General features: G+C 39.4%; 1 protein-coding gene across 1 annotated transcript in view; it reads right to left on the minus strand.

Annotated features, from left to right (window-relative positions):
* Positions 1–15,625, minus strand: part of KIAA1549 (KIAA1549 ortholog) — a 152,298-nt gene that overhangs the window by 56,228 nt on the left and 80,445 nt on the right. Inside the window, exons 4-7 of the mRNA XM_050907580.1 lie at positions 11,898–12,075; positions 10,232–10,359; positions 8,617–8,800; positions 1,195–1,254 (exon numbers count right to left, since the gene is read on the minus strand). Coding sequence (XP_050763537.1) covers positions 1,195–1,254; positions 8,617–8,800; positions 10,232–10,359; positions 11,898–12,075 — 550 coding nt within the window. The remainder of the gene's footprint in view (positions 1–1,194; positions 1,255–8,616; positions 8,801–10,231; positions 10,360–11,897; positions 12,076–15,625) is intronic.

Genomic DNA, 15,625 nt, shown 5'->3' on the forward strand with positions numbered 1-15,625 from the left:
CAGCCAAAGTCTACTAGCTCTTCCCAGGCTGCCTGCAAGAACTGGGATTACAAAAAATTCCTCTACAGCAAAAAAGGTGCTGCAATTGGCTTTCAAAATCTTACAGTCACAAAGTTTAGAAAAACCCAAAGGGATATGATTTTTGAGCTGGAAGAACCCTCTTCTTACTGCAGGATCTAAGGGGACTTCCAGCAACACCAGACAAAGCAAACCTAAGGCTGAGCGGGGGGGGGGGGGGGTGTGACCAAAAAAGCCAACATAAAACTCTAAGTAAGGATGACATTGGACATGGGATACACATATGTAGCTTCCCTCATGTTACTGAACATGATTTGAAATTCTTCATTTTTCTTCTCTAAAACAAACTGTGTGGGCTTCAGAAATTAAGCTGCAACTTGGTTTCCTGCTTAAAAAGTAAACTGGGTCACTGGTGAGAGGAGACAGGGATACCTGAAAAAAGAGTAACTCTATACAACTGGTGAACTACAGGTGGTGAAGTTGTGGGAAGACAAAAGTGTATCCAGCGGGGCATCTGCACCCTAACAGCAAGTTTGGTAGGCACAGCCTGGTCAGTATTCAGGCTTTCTGCTTAAAAGAAGCAGGTAGGACCTACAGTGTGCAGGCAACCTCAACAGCCTTTGAGAATCTAAACGTGACAGCTCAACCATATCTGTGAATTATAGACTAAAACATCCAGAAGACTTGGGTGGGAGGGATCTGCTGTGAATGAATCAGAAGAGATCGATGAAACATGATGAAACTCTTTCATGTACTTGGAATGTATCTATTTTCATTCTGTTTTATTCCTGGCATGTTTTAGTAGAAAGTGCCACAAAAATAAAATTTTAATTTTCACTTAAAATAAAAACCTAAAAATCATTGTGGTATATTGACAGCGTGCAGAGTAGACACTTTATGCCTGACAGTGTAAGTTGTCTCACTAAGAATGAACTGCTTTATAGACAAAAACTACTTTGTGTGCATTACCAAGGAATTGCAGTAGTTCATTCTAGACCCGGGAGTTACATTTCCCAGATATTCCAGGTCACTAGGCCTTTGGTTTTAGAATTTATGCAGCTCAGGCACTTTATTACCTCATAAAAATGCAGCACCCCTAAGCTATCGATATTTATGTAGGCTAGTTGTCCTGCTAACAAAAATAATTGCATTCTTACTCACAGAGACTGTACGTACCTGTTCTCACCCAGGAAGATTTCATCAACTGAGACACATTAAGCTTAGGATAATGAAAGGCTGAGGGAAAAACAGAATGGAGGAAAAAGATCCGTAAGAACAGTATTCTCAACAACATACACAAAAAAAGAAGCTACTTCATAATTTATACTGTTGGTAAACTTCTTATTTACACAGATGTATTACTACTCCTGAGGCTACGCAGACACAATGGTAAGGAAAGTGCTCCAAACATACACTGCCCAGTGCGTCTCTGAACAAAAAGAAGCTAACTGAGGCGGTGAGATTTATTACCTGAAAGACTTCAAGCTGCTGTACCGAGGTCATTGCTCCTAGAAATTTAAAAGCTCACTGTCTGAATTGTGACTCTTACTGAGCTAGCTGCAGGATCAGACTTTTGCTCAAAGGGCAATGAGGCAACTCACGAGTGTCTCAATGAAAATAAGACCTTCTCTGAGGCAGAAACTACACGGGAACACTAAATGTAAAGCAGAAAACTAAATATATCTGATTTGTGTTCCAGACTTGTGGAACACCACCTTGATAATTTTTTTTTTTTTTTTTTTTTTTTTTTTTTTTTTACAAAAATCACGAATAAATGCATGTAGAAACATTGCTGTAGACAAATCTCATGGCTTTTGTGTTTGGCTTGGTGGCTACAAGCTTTCTTAATTTCTCAATTTTTCCAAAAAAGCTCTGCTCCAGAGCAAAATCTTTGTCCCAGTGAAGTAAATAAAGTCTATTTCTACTGACTTCAGTAGGGATAAGATTTTTCCCAAGGTTTCCACTGGAGAGCAGTAAAGACATGTTGGGAAACAAGTGAAGATGGGGGCTGGGCCAACAGTTTCCTCAAGGGAAGTCTTAAGCTTCACTATGGCAATAAGGAAAAGGAATGGTCTTAACTTTCTCAAAATATTTAATTCAGATGCAGTTTGCTAAGCATTATACAAAGGTTAATTTTTAAACCATTTCATGGATAGAAAGAATGCGGCACATAACAATTAAATGACCTGGTCCATGCCAGATCAATTTACAATAAAGATGTCTTTTCTTCAGTTGTAGAATAGTTTGCCACTACTGCATGTTTCAGAGAAATAGAAAATTACCATTTTTCTGATTTAATTATGCAATAATCTGTAGAGTAGCTGACCTCTGTCAGTGTACCTAAAAACTGATTCTTTTACCCCTTAAAAAACTTAAGAATTTTTTGTTAAGGCAAGAGCAACACAATCACTAGTTATGTTGTACCTTTTATTTTCATAGATCTACAAATAGTCCCTTGGAAAAAAATGAAAATTTGGTTATGCCACCTTTATTTCAATAATAGCACCACTAGCTTCAAGAGAACCACCTGGGAGGTACTTTGTGACTTACTATTCAGAAAGGCATCAGAATATGGTCCTTTATTCTGAACAGGAAACATTGGCCCTCTATACACTGACCAGGATGCATCAAATTTCCAAAACTCTCAGACACAAGAAGCACCTCACAGTCCATTTAAACAAACACATTTATTTTTAGCATCCTGCTACACAATTCTTCTGATTGTAGCTTTTAGATTGGAGTTCTATTTACTCTGGTCATGCAATTGTTTACTTCAATTTAGAAATACAACCTGAACAAAAAAGCATAAACTAAATTGCATCTGTTGTTTTTCCAAAGCATGGAAAGAGCAAGATAAGAAAATCAAAAACCTTCCAATGGCCATAAAGCTTTGAACTGCTAGCAGTTGTGAGTTTTTTCTTCTTTTAAACCAAAATCATGTTTTGCCTCAATACTTAATGTGCTCTTCACACTTTTTCTAATTAGTACTTGAAAATGATTTAATTCATGCAAATTGCTGGATGACTATTCACTTAAACTTTTCATGGAATTAATGAAATTTAAAAATAAAACAACTTGAGCAGAAAATCTTGAAATTGAAAAGGAAGATGTGCCATGATCATTGGTAACTAAGGCTGGGTTCTAAAACCTGATGAAGAATGCATGAAATGACGGACACTTCTGCAACTGAGACCATGCTAAGCAGTCAGAAAATCCAGGCTCCAACTCTTATTCCATAGGTCACTCAAGTGTCTCACCAAACACACATGTGGCCAGATCCTGAGCTCAGCAGAAGTCTCAGCACTGCAGCAAGATCATATTTGCATGATTCCTAATGCCCCCTGGAACTAACGATTAAAACCAACACAGACTGATTGTTATTCTGAGGGGGAAGTTGGAGAGACAAAATGCAATTATTAGTTAGATTGCAGCTGGTCTGCTAATGACTATAGATGCATTAATGAAGTAGATGCTAACATCATTAGAAGATTCTAACATGCAGCCCTGAAGCACCATACCGTGTAACAGCATTGATTCAATGTTGACTGAAAAGGCAGAGGGTCACCTAGTCACCCAGAAACCTCTTGACAGCAGTCTGAAGCACACCACTCAAGCAACATGGCCTTCGCCAGATGCTCCAACAAGGATCGTTCTGACCCCCTCATACAGAGATGTGTGGGACCATGCAGGACAGAACCAGTACCATACTGATCATTCCTATTTCTGATAAATGGAGGAACAGTAACAGAAAGCGTGGAGGGAATGCAATATTTGGAATGAGAAGGCATCAACTGAAAAATAAGATTCCATGCAAAGACTGGGGTGTGGACAATAGTAACACACTGTATCTGTTAAAAGTCTGATCCAAAATCCACCCAGAAAAAAATTGCCAAACATTTCTGCAGTCTTTGGACAGTATCATATGATTTTATATTATCCTATTGGCCTTGCAACATCTCCAAGATATCTAAAATAGATGCCACCCATGAAAGTGCTACTTATGGCACTGAAAAAATAGCAAGTCCCAAGGCAACTCTCTCTAAAAGTCATAATAAAAACAAAGAGATTTATTCAGGGTAAGTTCATGAAGGCCAATATTCCTCTTCTAGTCCACAGCTAGCCCTTGCCTGTCCTCAGAGAAATCTTCCAGCCATAAAGAGATACCAAATATATTCTTTCCCACTGTTTTTAATGAACTAGCACCCAAAAACCGTGCCTAGACTTGTTTTCCTTCTGCTGACATGTAGCTCCTGACCACCTAACCAGTTTACAATCTAAAATGTGAGATGTAAGGTGGACAATGCAAAATAAGCCTGCAGGAAGGTGTAAACTGAACATTTGAATATAAGCGTGTTGCTGAAGTCACCTAGAAGTCTGTGGGGGAAAGAAAAAAGTCTGGAAGTTTCCAGGCTTGGCCACTCCAGCTGCCCTATTCCTGCACAGAACAGTCCATTCTGTCAAACTAACAACTTTCACTACTGACCCTGACTCTAAATGAGTGGAAAACAGCTGACAAAAAAATTCCTGTTGTTAATGATGTACTGCACAGGGACAACACACACAGTTAGAAGTATAAACAGTACATATTAGTTATGTGGGAAAAAAAAAACCCAACAGTGAAAGGACTGCATGTGACAGGCAATGTGAAGTGAACAAGCAGCAGGGAGCAAATATATTCCTTCAAACAAGGCTCATATTCGGGATATTGATGGGAAGGTCTCACTTCACTTAACAGTGTTGAGATACAGTGATATTACACAAGTAGCTTTTCCTTAGTATGAATCAACTTCAGCCCCCTGACAGCTCAGCTCACCTACAAAACATTTCTTTTTCTTCAGCTGCAGACTATGAAACTTACAAAATCATATACAGAACCCTCAAGGGGAAAAAGTCACCACCAAGAGTATTAACTGTTAGCATGCCGCATAACTAAGGCACAAATGGCATAGAACAGTATGGTATGGAACATTTCATATTTACATATAAACAATTTACATATAAACAATAACATACATAAATTGTTTATATGTAAATATGTAAATATCCAAAATTCTCCTAAAATTCACACTGAAAAGCAGAGGGTTGCATATTAATTTGCACAGAGCAAAGCAGCTACCTATCTAAGGAAGATCTTCACACCACCTTCCCTGCTACAACTGCTCTGCAGACCAAGGGAGAGCACGACTGCAGAGAGTTCAAGGCCTAGAAAACAAAAACATTTGGGCATGTTCCTGCCAAAGTAGTTTTGAGGATCTGGCTGTTGGTCATCCTCAACAAAATGCTGAATAAGATATATCAAGAAGGATCTGCCCAATGCTGCTGAGCCTTTGGACATGATTTCTGGCTCTGAATACTGAAGATCTAAAAAATCCTTTGGCTCAAAATACAGTCAACAGCAACAGTGCAAAAAAACTGTAGAAACAGCTAAAAATAACCAAGTGTGGTCGCCTCACTTACAAAAGCGTATGAACTACATTCATTATTGTGCTTGCTGACAGACGGACCCATAGCTCTAACAAGCTGAGAAACTGTGTTCCTACTTTGCCGACTTATCAAATGGCACCATGTCTGGTATTCCAAAACAGTGACTACAAACGCACCAAAGCGCTATTGAGACCAAACGAGACAAGTTCAAATCAAAATGAGCTGTCCTGCAGTGGGCTCAATCTACAGTAAATTTGAGTTCCTCTAGCAGTCAAATGCTGACAAGATGTTCCTTGATTTAGGGGACCATATCCACCAAATCCTCACATTTTCTACATTGCAAAGTTTGGGAAGATCTCATCGTTCCTAAAAATTCTGAATTACTAAATTGAAATTTAATATATTTATTTTGATTTTATTTGTTACATGTATTTTATCTTATTTGTTTTAATACAACATTAAATGTTTTGAAAATTCAGTCTAGACAAATTTGAAGGTTGTCTTCAAAATCTCTCTATCAAACAGAGAGACAGCACCACCAACAAACTCTGGCTAAGATCTGTGAGGCAAGTTCCATGCTCTGTTGGCAACTTTCTTTCAATAAACTATGGCAGCAGTTAGGTAGGGCCATTGAAGGCAAGGGTGTATACGTAGCTTGTTCAGCTGTCATCATCCCCGCTACTGGGGATGTGCACCAAAGAAACAGCATTTTTCAAGAGCTCCAAATAGGGGAATCTGGGAATAAAGTGTGTATCATGATGGACTTAGTCACCACTGATGAGTAACTCTGCCTTCCTACACTGAGAATCCGCTTGAGGATTTGAGGTTTGGTATGGTTTGGGAGATTTGGTGGATTTGAGGGGAGGAAGAATAATTTTGTGTTTGAAGTCTGGAGGCCTGTGCTGGAATTTGCAGGAATGAAATTACCACACTGTTGGCACACTTGTTTAAAATCACCAGCAGGAATAAAAAAACAATTCCTGAAGCTTCAGAAACAAAGTTATAGAAATAACTCACCCACAGGCTTGGACATGCCACTGTACTAACAGAGGCCAAATTTGCCAGGCCACAACAGCCAACATCTACATTACTTCATTGCAAATACTCAGAGTAGTGAGGAAAGGAGGAGAAATCCAAATGGGACCTTTTTCCAAAGGCACTGCCTGACCTCTTCACTCATGCTACTTTGCATGTCTGTCTTATTAACATGTGAGCTACCACAGAGCCCCACTGGCCAGGCACTATAAGCATGCAGATAACACAGGGAGAGCTCCTGCTATGAGCACTGAAGAAATTACCTTCAAACTTCCTAAGTACCATCAGGAAAGGAAAATAAGGAGAACAGTGTACATGCATGTTTAGTAGGAATGTTCTTCCCCTATTTGACAGACAGACGCGCCTGTCTTTCAGGATACACTGGCCTTGGTAGAAATTCTGTTATTTAATTGCACTGTAGCTCCATCGCACAATCCAGAAGATGGATTCTCAGCAAGGGCCAACCTGCAAATTCATTACAAATATCACTCCAGAATATGTGGACAAAACTAAAAACTGTAGGACCAGATGTGCATACATCACAGGAAAAAAAAAAAGCCCCACAATACCAAAAGTATTACCCAAGAGACTAAAATTCAAACAAACTCTAGGGCAAAGGTGCAGAAGAGATGACACAGAGTAGAGAGAAATGTCTTGCAAGCAATCAAAGCAAGAGCAACATTTAATTTTAATTCAGTGAGAGATAAAGACCACAGCCCACAACCTGAGAAGTTCTGCAGCCTCACAAGGAACAAAAGAAATGCTAGTCGTCTATGGACAGGGATTCTCAAGGCTTTTGGTCCTGGCTCAATTAAATACAGCTACCACCGCACAGGTACAGTCTATGTGAGACCAAATGAGAGCAGAAATGTTTAAAGGAAATGAGTCAACAACCTCATACATTTTTTAATTGATTATGGGAGCAGAGGGTTCAAAAATGCTGAAAAATTAAAACAAAAACTGCAAAAAAATTAGTATGTTTAAACTACTTCTAGACATTGGGAAAGTATCCTGTCCAATCATCTTACATAGATTAAAAGGTGCTATGGAGAACAACTTCTGTTGACAATCACTTTCTTTACAGTATCTTCATTACCATACTACTACACAGCTGCATAATGAACAGCAGCTACCATTAGGCCTGATTTTCCACTAGACATTTAACTGTATAGCAAGAATCACTGTGTCAGATGTTATGCGCCTATATAGCTCACAAAAATAACTCTGAAAATTAAAAATCTGCATTGGAAAGCACAGTGAGATAGGAGAAACGGGGAATTAAGGGACTGAGTTAACAGTAACACCCACCAGGGGGGAAAGGCAAGTACTGTTCTCTCATGATCTTGCTTACATTCATGAGTCATTTCTGTCATGAACAATCCATTAGTGTACAAGGATAAGTGTTGAGTTTAGAAACTTGGCTTATTTATGAGACTGAGGTCATCTGAAAAATCTAACCAAACATAAGTTGTCAAGGCTGAGTGTCAAGCACACTCTGCTATGCAAGCAGTTCCCATTAATCTAAGTTTAGGATGGCCATGGACTGGAAAAAATGACTTGCAATGCAAGTTGTACATAAGAAGCGAGAGATATACTTAAAGGTAATACCTTAAAAGATAATAGACTACTCAAAAAAGCACTGCTGCTGACTAACAGATAACCCAGACAGACGATATGGGCAAATACAAGTTTATGTTGCCAGTGTCCCAGGCTTTCTAGAAGTCAGAGCCACAGTTAAGTGCAATGCAAAGCCCAAGGTAGTAAACTCTGCTGAGAAGCAGCAAAGGCCCCTGCAGACATAACCACACAAACACACCTTGAATTGCACTTCACAGCAATATTGATCGAAGTGACTTTTTTTTTTTAATCTGGACTATGACCAATGGACTAACGAAGCCAGGTTAAGCACAACTGGCCCAGCACAAAAGGAAAGGATGATGACAAAAGCAACAAGTTGCTGTCACACTGATAGGCAGTATGTGAACAGAGAGGAGCATGGATTTGCTCTGCAGAATTCATGATACAAGTTAGGGACTTGAAGCTGCATTATCCCTTATGCACTAAATTACTTTAAAATTGTAGAGAGGAAAAAGTACTAAAAAAAGTATTTTGCAGTCTTGGCAGACAGCAAGTACTCACGTTCAGCAATTTGCTGCACAGGAAAGCCCAGATAGAAGCTGAATTCCACCACAGACAAGTTTCTTAGCTGCTCACTGACTTCGGACCCATTTAGAAAACCGTATCTATCTCGCACAGCAAAAACAATGCTCACGGGGCCTTGCCGAAACGCTACCCCAGGCCTGCTCAGAGTTATGTTCAGTATCTGAAAAGACAAGATTGAAGCAGGGTCAGCAAAATCAAATCACTGGCATTTCCATTCCTTCCTTGACAGAATTCTTTTTTCCTAATACGAAGGGGAGACAATTCACATCAAAACAGAGGAACATCTATTCCAGATTGATTCAGCCTGCTGAGTTTCAGAAGAGGCAAAGTTACATGGGAATTCCTCTTCTAAGAGTTATCCTGTAAGGTCAATCATAATTCAGAATGATCTGAAAGCTACAGTCCAGAAAATTATGAAAAACACCACCTAGAGGGACAGTCAGCAAAATAAATCTACCAATAAAGAAATCTTAGATGAATACCAAACTGTGTGGAACAGACAGGAAGAGACCATGGTAAAGAAACATTCTGAAAATGGATGTTCTCTTGGTGAAAGCCTCCTGCACCATGCATGCATGCCCAGACCCTACCACTAGTTAGAAGCCTTATTTTGGCACCAATATACACAGCAACCGTGTTCATGTAGACAAACCTCTTCCAGGCAGTAGGGAAGTATTTAAAAGTTTGCTAAGCTGATAGCCCAAGAAACAGTTTTGCGTGTTGTCTTCAATCTATCTGGTCACATTGTGTCATTCAGTTGTAGAGTTCTGAGCACTTTACTATATGTACTATATAGTACTTTAGGTACTATAAAGTTTATGCCATTTTTCCTGCTATGATTTTATTTTAGAGTACCACAGATGGGCATTTATGGTGCCAGTTAAATAACACGATAAAACTTTTACTAATGTTGGTATTACAACAAAGCTAGATTAAATTTAAGAATTCAGACAGAAGAGGGAGTTGGTCTCATTAAGTTGAATTACTGACTTTCCAGGGAGTTTTAAGCTTTGCTATGTGATTCAGTATCCAGCACATATGCAATACATTTCATATGTGAAGTTCCAGTAGCAGCTGCCACGGACATCATATACTGCTGTAAGTATTTCTAGACCTCAGAAGCAACTAGCATGTTTGCTCACAAAATGGCAGCGTGCCTGTAACTCCTATATTCCCTAACAGGATCCTCTGAGTGGCAATGAGACCTGAAAGTTGTCCTCCAACAAAAACATTCTAACCACACCCTACTCTGTAATAGTAAAATCTGATGGGAATGACTTTGATAAGAGTTGGGGCAGCCTTTATATGAAAAACTATAAATCCTATTATATTCAATAATGCCTTTGGATATAAATCATCGTCTTGGATAATTTTTTCAAAAACCTTGAAACCAGAGGAATATGTGGCGCCATATTATTTTGTAGGGGAAAAAAAAAACCTGACTTCATGACAAAGCCTCATAGTTCTACATGATCTAGATGGCAAGCGGTAGCCAGTGAACACCTAACTCATTTTACTGGCTGGATGAAACACAGGACAACCAAAGGTGAGGAGAAAAAGGGACAGACACAAAACATGCTAATCTTTTTACCTGCACAGTGAAGTTGTAGAACTCCTGGTGTCTGCTCACCTCCATGAATGCCATTGTCAGCCCTTTCTCAATGCGCCGGCTAAAGTTGCAGAACCCAACATCCATGTTCCGAGGCACAAACTGAAGCACTGAAGGCAAAGGGTACACATTATTCTTACAGACAAGTACTTCCATGAGAGAGACCAAAATGAGCAAAAGAATCCACAGGGCTATCACTTTTTCATGGAATTCAGGACATATTCAGCAAAACACTGGGTAAAAATATAGTAGAAATACATTTTGCGTTGGTGCAGTAAATTCTCTACTCATTACTATCTGTTGCAGCAGTAATTAGAGTACCAAAAGATGTTAGTGACAAAATACCCACTGTTTCCTCTTGCATACTGAAAGACCTTCACTACATACCTGTGGCTAATTTTACACGACTTGAACACTGAATCAGCCACACTGAAATCCTTAGTACCCAACAGATCAATGAAAATCTTAAGGAAAAAAGCAACAAATCTGTTTTTCTTGTAGCCTGAAATCTAGTATTTAGCTTGTCTAAAAGACCACATATTGGGTCCATTGATACACATTAGTATCAGTCTAACACTTTCAAAACACTTAATTAGCAAACAATATTTTAAATCTAGATTCATACGCCTTGAAGTCTTTCACAGGAGAGAAAGAGCGAGCACAGGAGAGAGAGTGAGCATAGAGGAATGTGAGCCAGCACACAGACCTTAACTACATGCACATCTGTGGACTTCCTGATATAGTCTCACCCAAAGAAATGCTATAATTAGGTTACAGACCTTAATAGCAGTGTTATACAAGGCTCAAGAATAGAAAATATGTCTACTGTCTATGTAACCTTGTTAAGCAGTGGAAAAAGACATCACACCTGCACAATTAAAGTAGTGATGTCTTACCATACAGTTATTAACAGAGCAGAAACAACACATGAAACATACCTGAACAAAAGCACCACGTTTGACATTCACTAACTCTCTGCCTATATACTCAATCCCTGTCACTACCTCATTATGCAGTCAACCAAGCAGGGAGGCAGTTTTGTTATGCAAATAGTCCCTGAAGAAGATTTTAAATGATACCACTGACTCTCAAAATCTACTACATGGGTAATACTTTACTTTAGATTATTAGCAGTCATGGACTTCACATAAACTGCTGCCATACAGCAGCCATGGAAAGCTGAATACTACATGAGCAATCCTCCTGCTCACATTACACATGAGCAATCAATCCTCCTGCTCACCAATTCTCCCACATTATGATAATTCTAAAAAGTAGCATCTAATGTAAACATAATTTGAAACTTGACTCAAGGATTATAAAGTAGCTGCACTGTGATTTTATGAGTAGATGTTTCACAGAAATTTTTTTCTCTTCTCACCTTTTGAAGCAGGAAAAAGAGCACACCTATTTTGCAACGTGCCAAAAAAATTTTCCTGAAAAAATCATGAAATTATGGGGATAACTGTTTACAAGTTATCATCTCTCAACCACAGATCCGGCAAGTATTTCACTAACAACCAAGAGTTAAGATTCACAGCAGCAGAACGCAGGGTTTTGACTCGACCGTGCATATTTAATCACAAGTGAAGAAGCGTGAATCAATACGAAGCTACATCCCCTCCTCTTCGTGTCACGAAGAACTCACCTGTCTGAACTTGGAATCTGTTATCTGGCACAGTGAAAGAAGGATGCAGTGAGAGGATCACGGGGGTCTCACCACGAAGAAGACTGCTGTTCACAAGCACATTTATGACAGCTACTGCCGTGTAAACAAAAGGACCTGATGTCACCAAGAAAGCAAATTTGGGGGAAATTTTATAAACCTACAAAAGAAGAAAAAGAAATTTAAAAAAAAAAAATCTTCAGTGTGAAATTTGGCAACACTTTAGACCTACATAGTCTCACACATTTCAAAGCAACATCATCAAGAGGTAGGAAAACACAATCTTTATTTTTCAAAGAGGGCGCAGAAGCACAAATGCTCTGATAGTGCTGTGGCTTGCAGCCTCTGCTCCAGTGCATCAGAGAGGCAACTCCCCTGTGCTAGGTGCACGTAGTAGAATCTCTTCAGTACAACACACCAAAGTCAACACTTCTTGATTTATCACATCCCAGCATAGTAGCACGCCCCCTCACCTGCATTCCCCTGGAGTTCATAAGAGCTCCCATATAAAACTGCTGTTTACTTACTGAACTGCTTGCATAGCTTCTGCATTTCAGTCATATACTGCATAGCAAGTACATCCTATACCATTCACATGTAATATGCAAGAAGCAAAATACACATAACCTGTGTTTTATGGATATGATTTTCACACTCAAGAACACTTTCTTCCAGAGAACACTTCTATCTGCTTATTTCAGCACAATTACCACAATTACAATTTTCCTCTTCCAATTCATCTCCTGACTTTGAGTCTTCTTAAAAACCCTGAGGAGCCTTAGTCATCGTGTAAGAGAAATGAGAGTGTAAGTTAAATATAAACCTAGGTGTTTCCATGCAGACGCTCTTATCCACCATTTCTCTGTCACCTAAGTAAAAACAAACTGAAGGCTTTTATTTATTTAAATATATTGCAGTGTCTTCTCTCCTTCAGAGAAACTCTCTCAATATCAAGGACACCCGTTTCCTCAGCATTATTTTTTTCCTCTTTGGTTTACTCCCCCAGTTTGCTTTATTTGCTTGAGGCAGTCACACTAAAGTATTTTGAGATGTCCAACATGATGGCCTCACAAATAAATAAATAATCTAAACCAGAGACCCAAAGGTTCTGACAAATGTGCAGCTCTTACATTAAGAGATGCTAGCACCTTGCAGGCTTTGTGCTGGTGAAGGGATATGTTAGATATCCTCAACATCAGGATCAGCCTTATAGAAAAGCACAGTGTTACTTAAATTGTGACCCACATGTTCCTTACTGGTATTTCTGCAACAGTGTAAAGTGATGGCAATCGCTGTTCAGATAAGACAGCAAGCAGCACTTTCCTGTCCTCTAAAACCCATGCATTTCAAAGAGATCATCTTCACCAGAAGAAACTACCTCAGTAGCAGAAGGAAATAAAAAAAAAATAATCTATGCTGCTCATTATTCCTTTCCTCCTTCTTAGTCCACAAATATATGCAGCATCCAGCTTTTATTTTAAATGGATTTAGACCCATAGAACTCATATTTGTTTGATATGAATAATGCACAGCTCTTTTCAGTTCCTCTTATCTGAAATTTTATCCTTTTATCTCAGGATGAAATGATCTCTGCAGCTTCAGTTTGTCAAATGGAAACAGCAGTTATAATGCGCAAAACGTGCCAAAAGAAAGTCGCCCATTACTTGCAAAGGAGACTACTTAAAAGGCAAGAAAAAGAGGAATTAGAATTACAAATCTCAGTGACAATTTGCTGATGATTTCTAAAGCAATACATGCTGAGGAAGAGAGGCCTGCTGTATCCAGCATATACTTATGCACTAGAGTTAGGTATTTCAGACAAGAAAGCAAGCCTCTGATAACTAACTCGGCTGTCTCCATCTGGGACCTGTTGCAGTGCACCATAGATGCAATGAAAGCAGTCGAACCCGAACACCCCCCTGGAATTTTGCATTGACTTTTTCGTCTTAACAGCTAACACCGTTTCCCTCTTGTGCTTCACTGCAGCAGCAAAGCGACAGCAACTCCAGAAGAATGGAAATTTAAAAAAAAAACAAAAAAACCAAACACAAACCAAAAAACTTTTAAGTGTAATTTTGAGGGAGGTAGCTTAGAACCACTACAGGTCAAAACAGTAGCTATTTCTGCTTGAGATATTGCAGGGTTGTCTAGAGTTAGCTCTCTACAACCTAATTCGATGACAGAAATGATACAGCCATGCCAGCATGATGCTGCCTACAAGCTAATTCACAGAGAAGTTTGCAAAGTTGTCTAGGAGAGATGAGCACAGCTCATGACTCTTGATTCATGAATGAGAATAGCTCCTCTTGGCACAGCTCTAACAGTTCACAAACCCAGCTGTCCATCCAACTCTCTCTTGGAGGTTTCACCTCTACTGCCAGGACAGTTAGATGCTAACAAATCAGCTAGCTGAACCACCACATTTTAGCGTGCCACCTATTAAAGTAAACAAGCACAAATTTCTTGTATTAAGTACAAATTTCTTACCTTAACACTTTGGGCCAGAAAGCTGGAGAAGTATGCAAAACTCCACGTGCACTTTGGAGCCGTTCCCACAGCAAAAGCAGAAACCTTCAGTAGGAGGAGGGAACACTTACATCACCTCAAGCTAAGCTATCCCTTCTCCAAAGTGTGACGGCTAATCCAACTCCGCTGTTTCCAGGACACAACCTATCTCATTCAAAGCTACCCTCACAAGAGAGCGCGCTTCCAGTACAGAAAGTTTTCAAGCCTCGATTTACTACTCCCAACATCACTGTATGGGAGTCTGGGGTAAACATCACTCTGTCCCTTATGATGTTCCCTAAGCATTTGCTATTGATTATTGTCCGCTAAAATATTTGAATAGATGCACCTTTGCTACAATCTAATCCATGCCTATATTCCACTGTATTACGCTGTGTAAACATCTGGCAGAAAGCATGAACAACCGATTTACTCACCACCCCCTTATTAATCATCCTGTAAAGAGCCTGCAGAGAGCATTTAACTTCCTGAAGATGGGCTACAAAGGCTCACAGGTCTTAAAAATGAAACAAAGCTTCTGCTTCTACACACATGAGGATCCTAAGGCAACAATTCTCTCACTGTTTTTACACACCTAAACGGTACCAGCCAGAATTTCAGCAGCAGCGAGTAGCAATGAAGCCAGCGTAAGTCCACAAGGTGGTACCTTTGAAAGAAGTATTTAACTGCCGGACAACGAACTGATCTCCTTACTTTGAAGGCAGAGGTTTACTGATTTTGGATTATAGAAACCAATAAGCTAAGGACAGGCCCAAACCCCCACATTAAATACAGCAACAAAGTGGCCCAGGTATACATTATACTGCATGATAAAATTTCCAAGCACAAATGAGGCTGGCAAAGAACTTTTTCCTGCTGGCATGAACTTAATGGTACCAGGGGTCCTGGCAGTGAGTCACTGCCAACACTATTTTATTTCACACCCCACTGCAACAAAGCTAGAGTCAAGGGAACATTGTATAACAGATCTTACCCAAGTGTCATAAGGTTTACATTAGAGAAAGCTGACAAAAATTACTCTTATTCAAACAATAGGGTCTTATTCTTTTGCAGATGCAATACATTGAGACCAACTGGAAAGAACTTCAAAATTTTAGGTTATTCTCACTTTGCTGTAAGGATTTTTGCTAGGAAAAAATTGACAAAAGTGTTTTTCATTAGGCAGGATTCAAGCCTGCCTCCTT

This window comes from Gymnogyps californianus, chromosome 1, assembly GCF_018139145.2.
Source record: "Gymnogyps californianus isolate 813 chromosome 1, ASM1813914v2, whole genome shotgun sequence".
Lineage (NCBI taxonomy): Eukaryota > Metazoa > Chordata > Aves > Accipitriformes > Cathartidae > Gymnogyps > Gymnogyps californianus.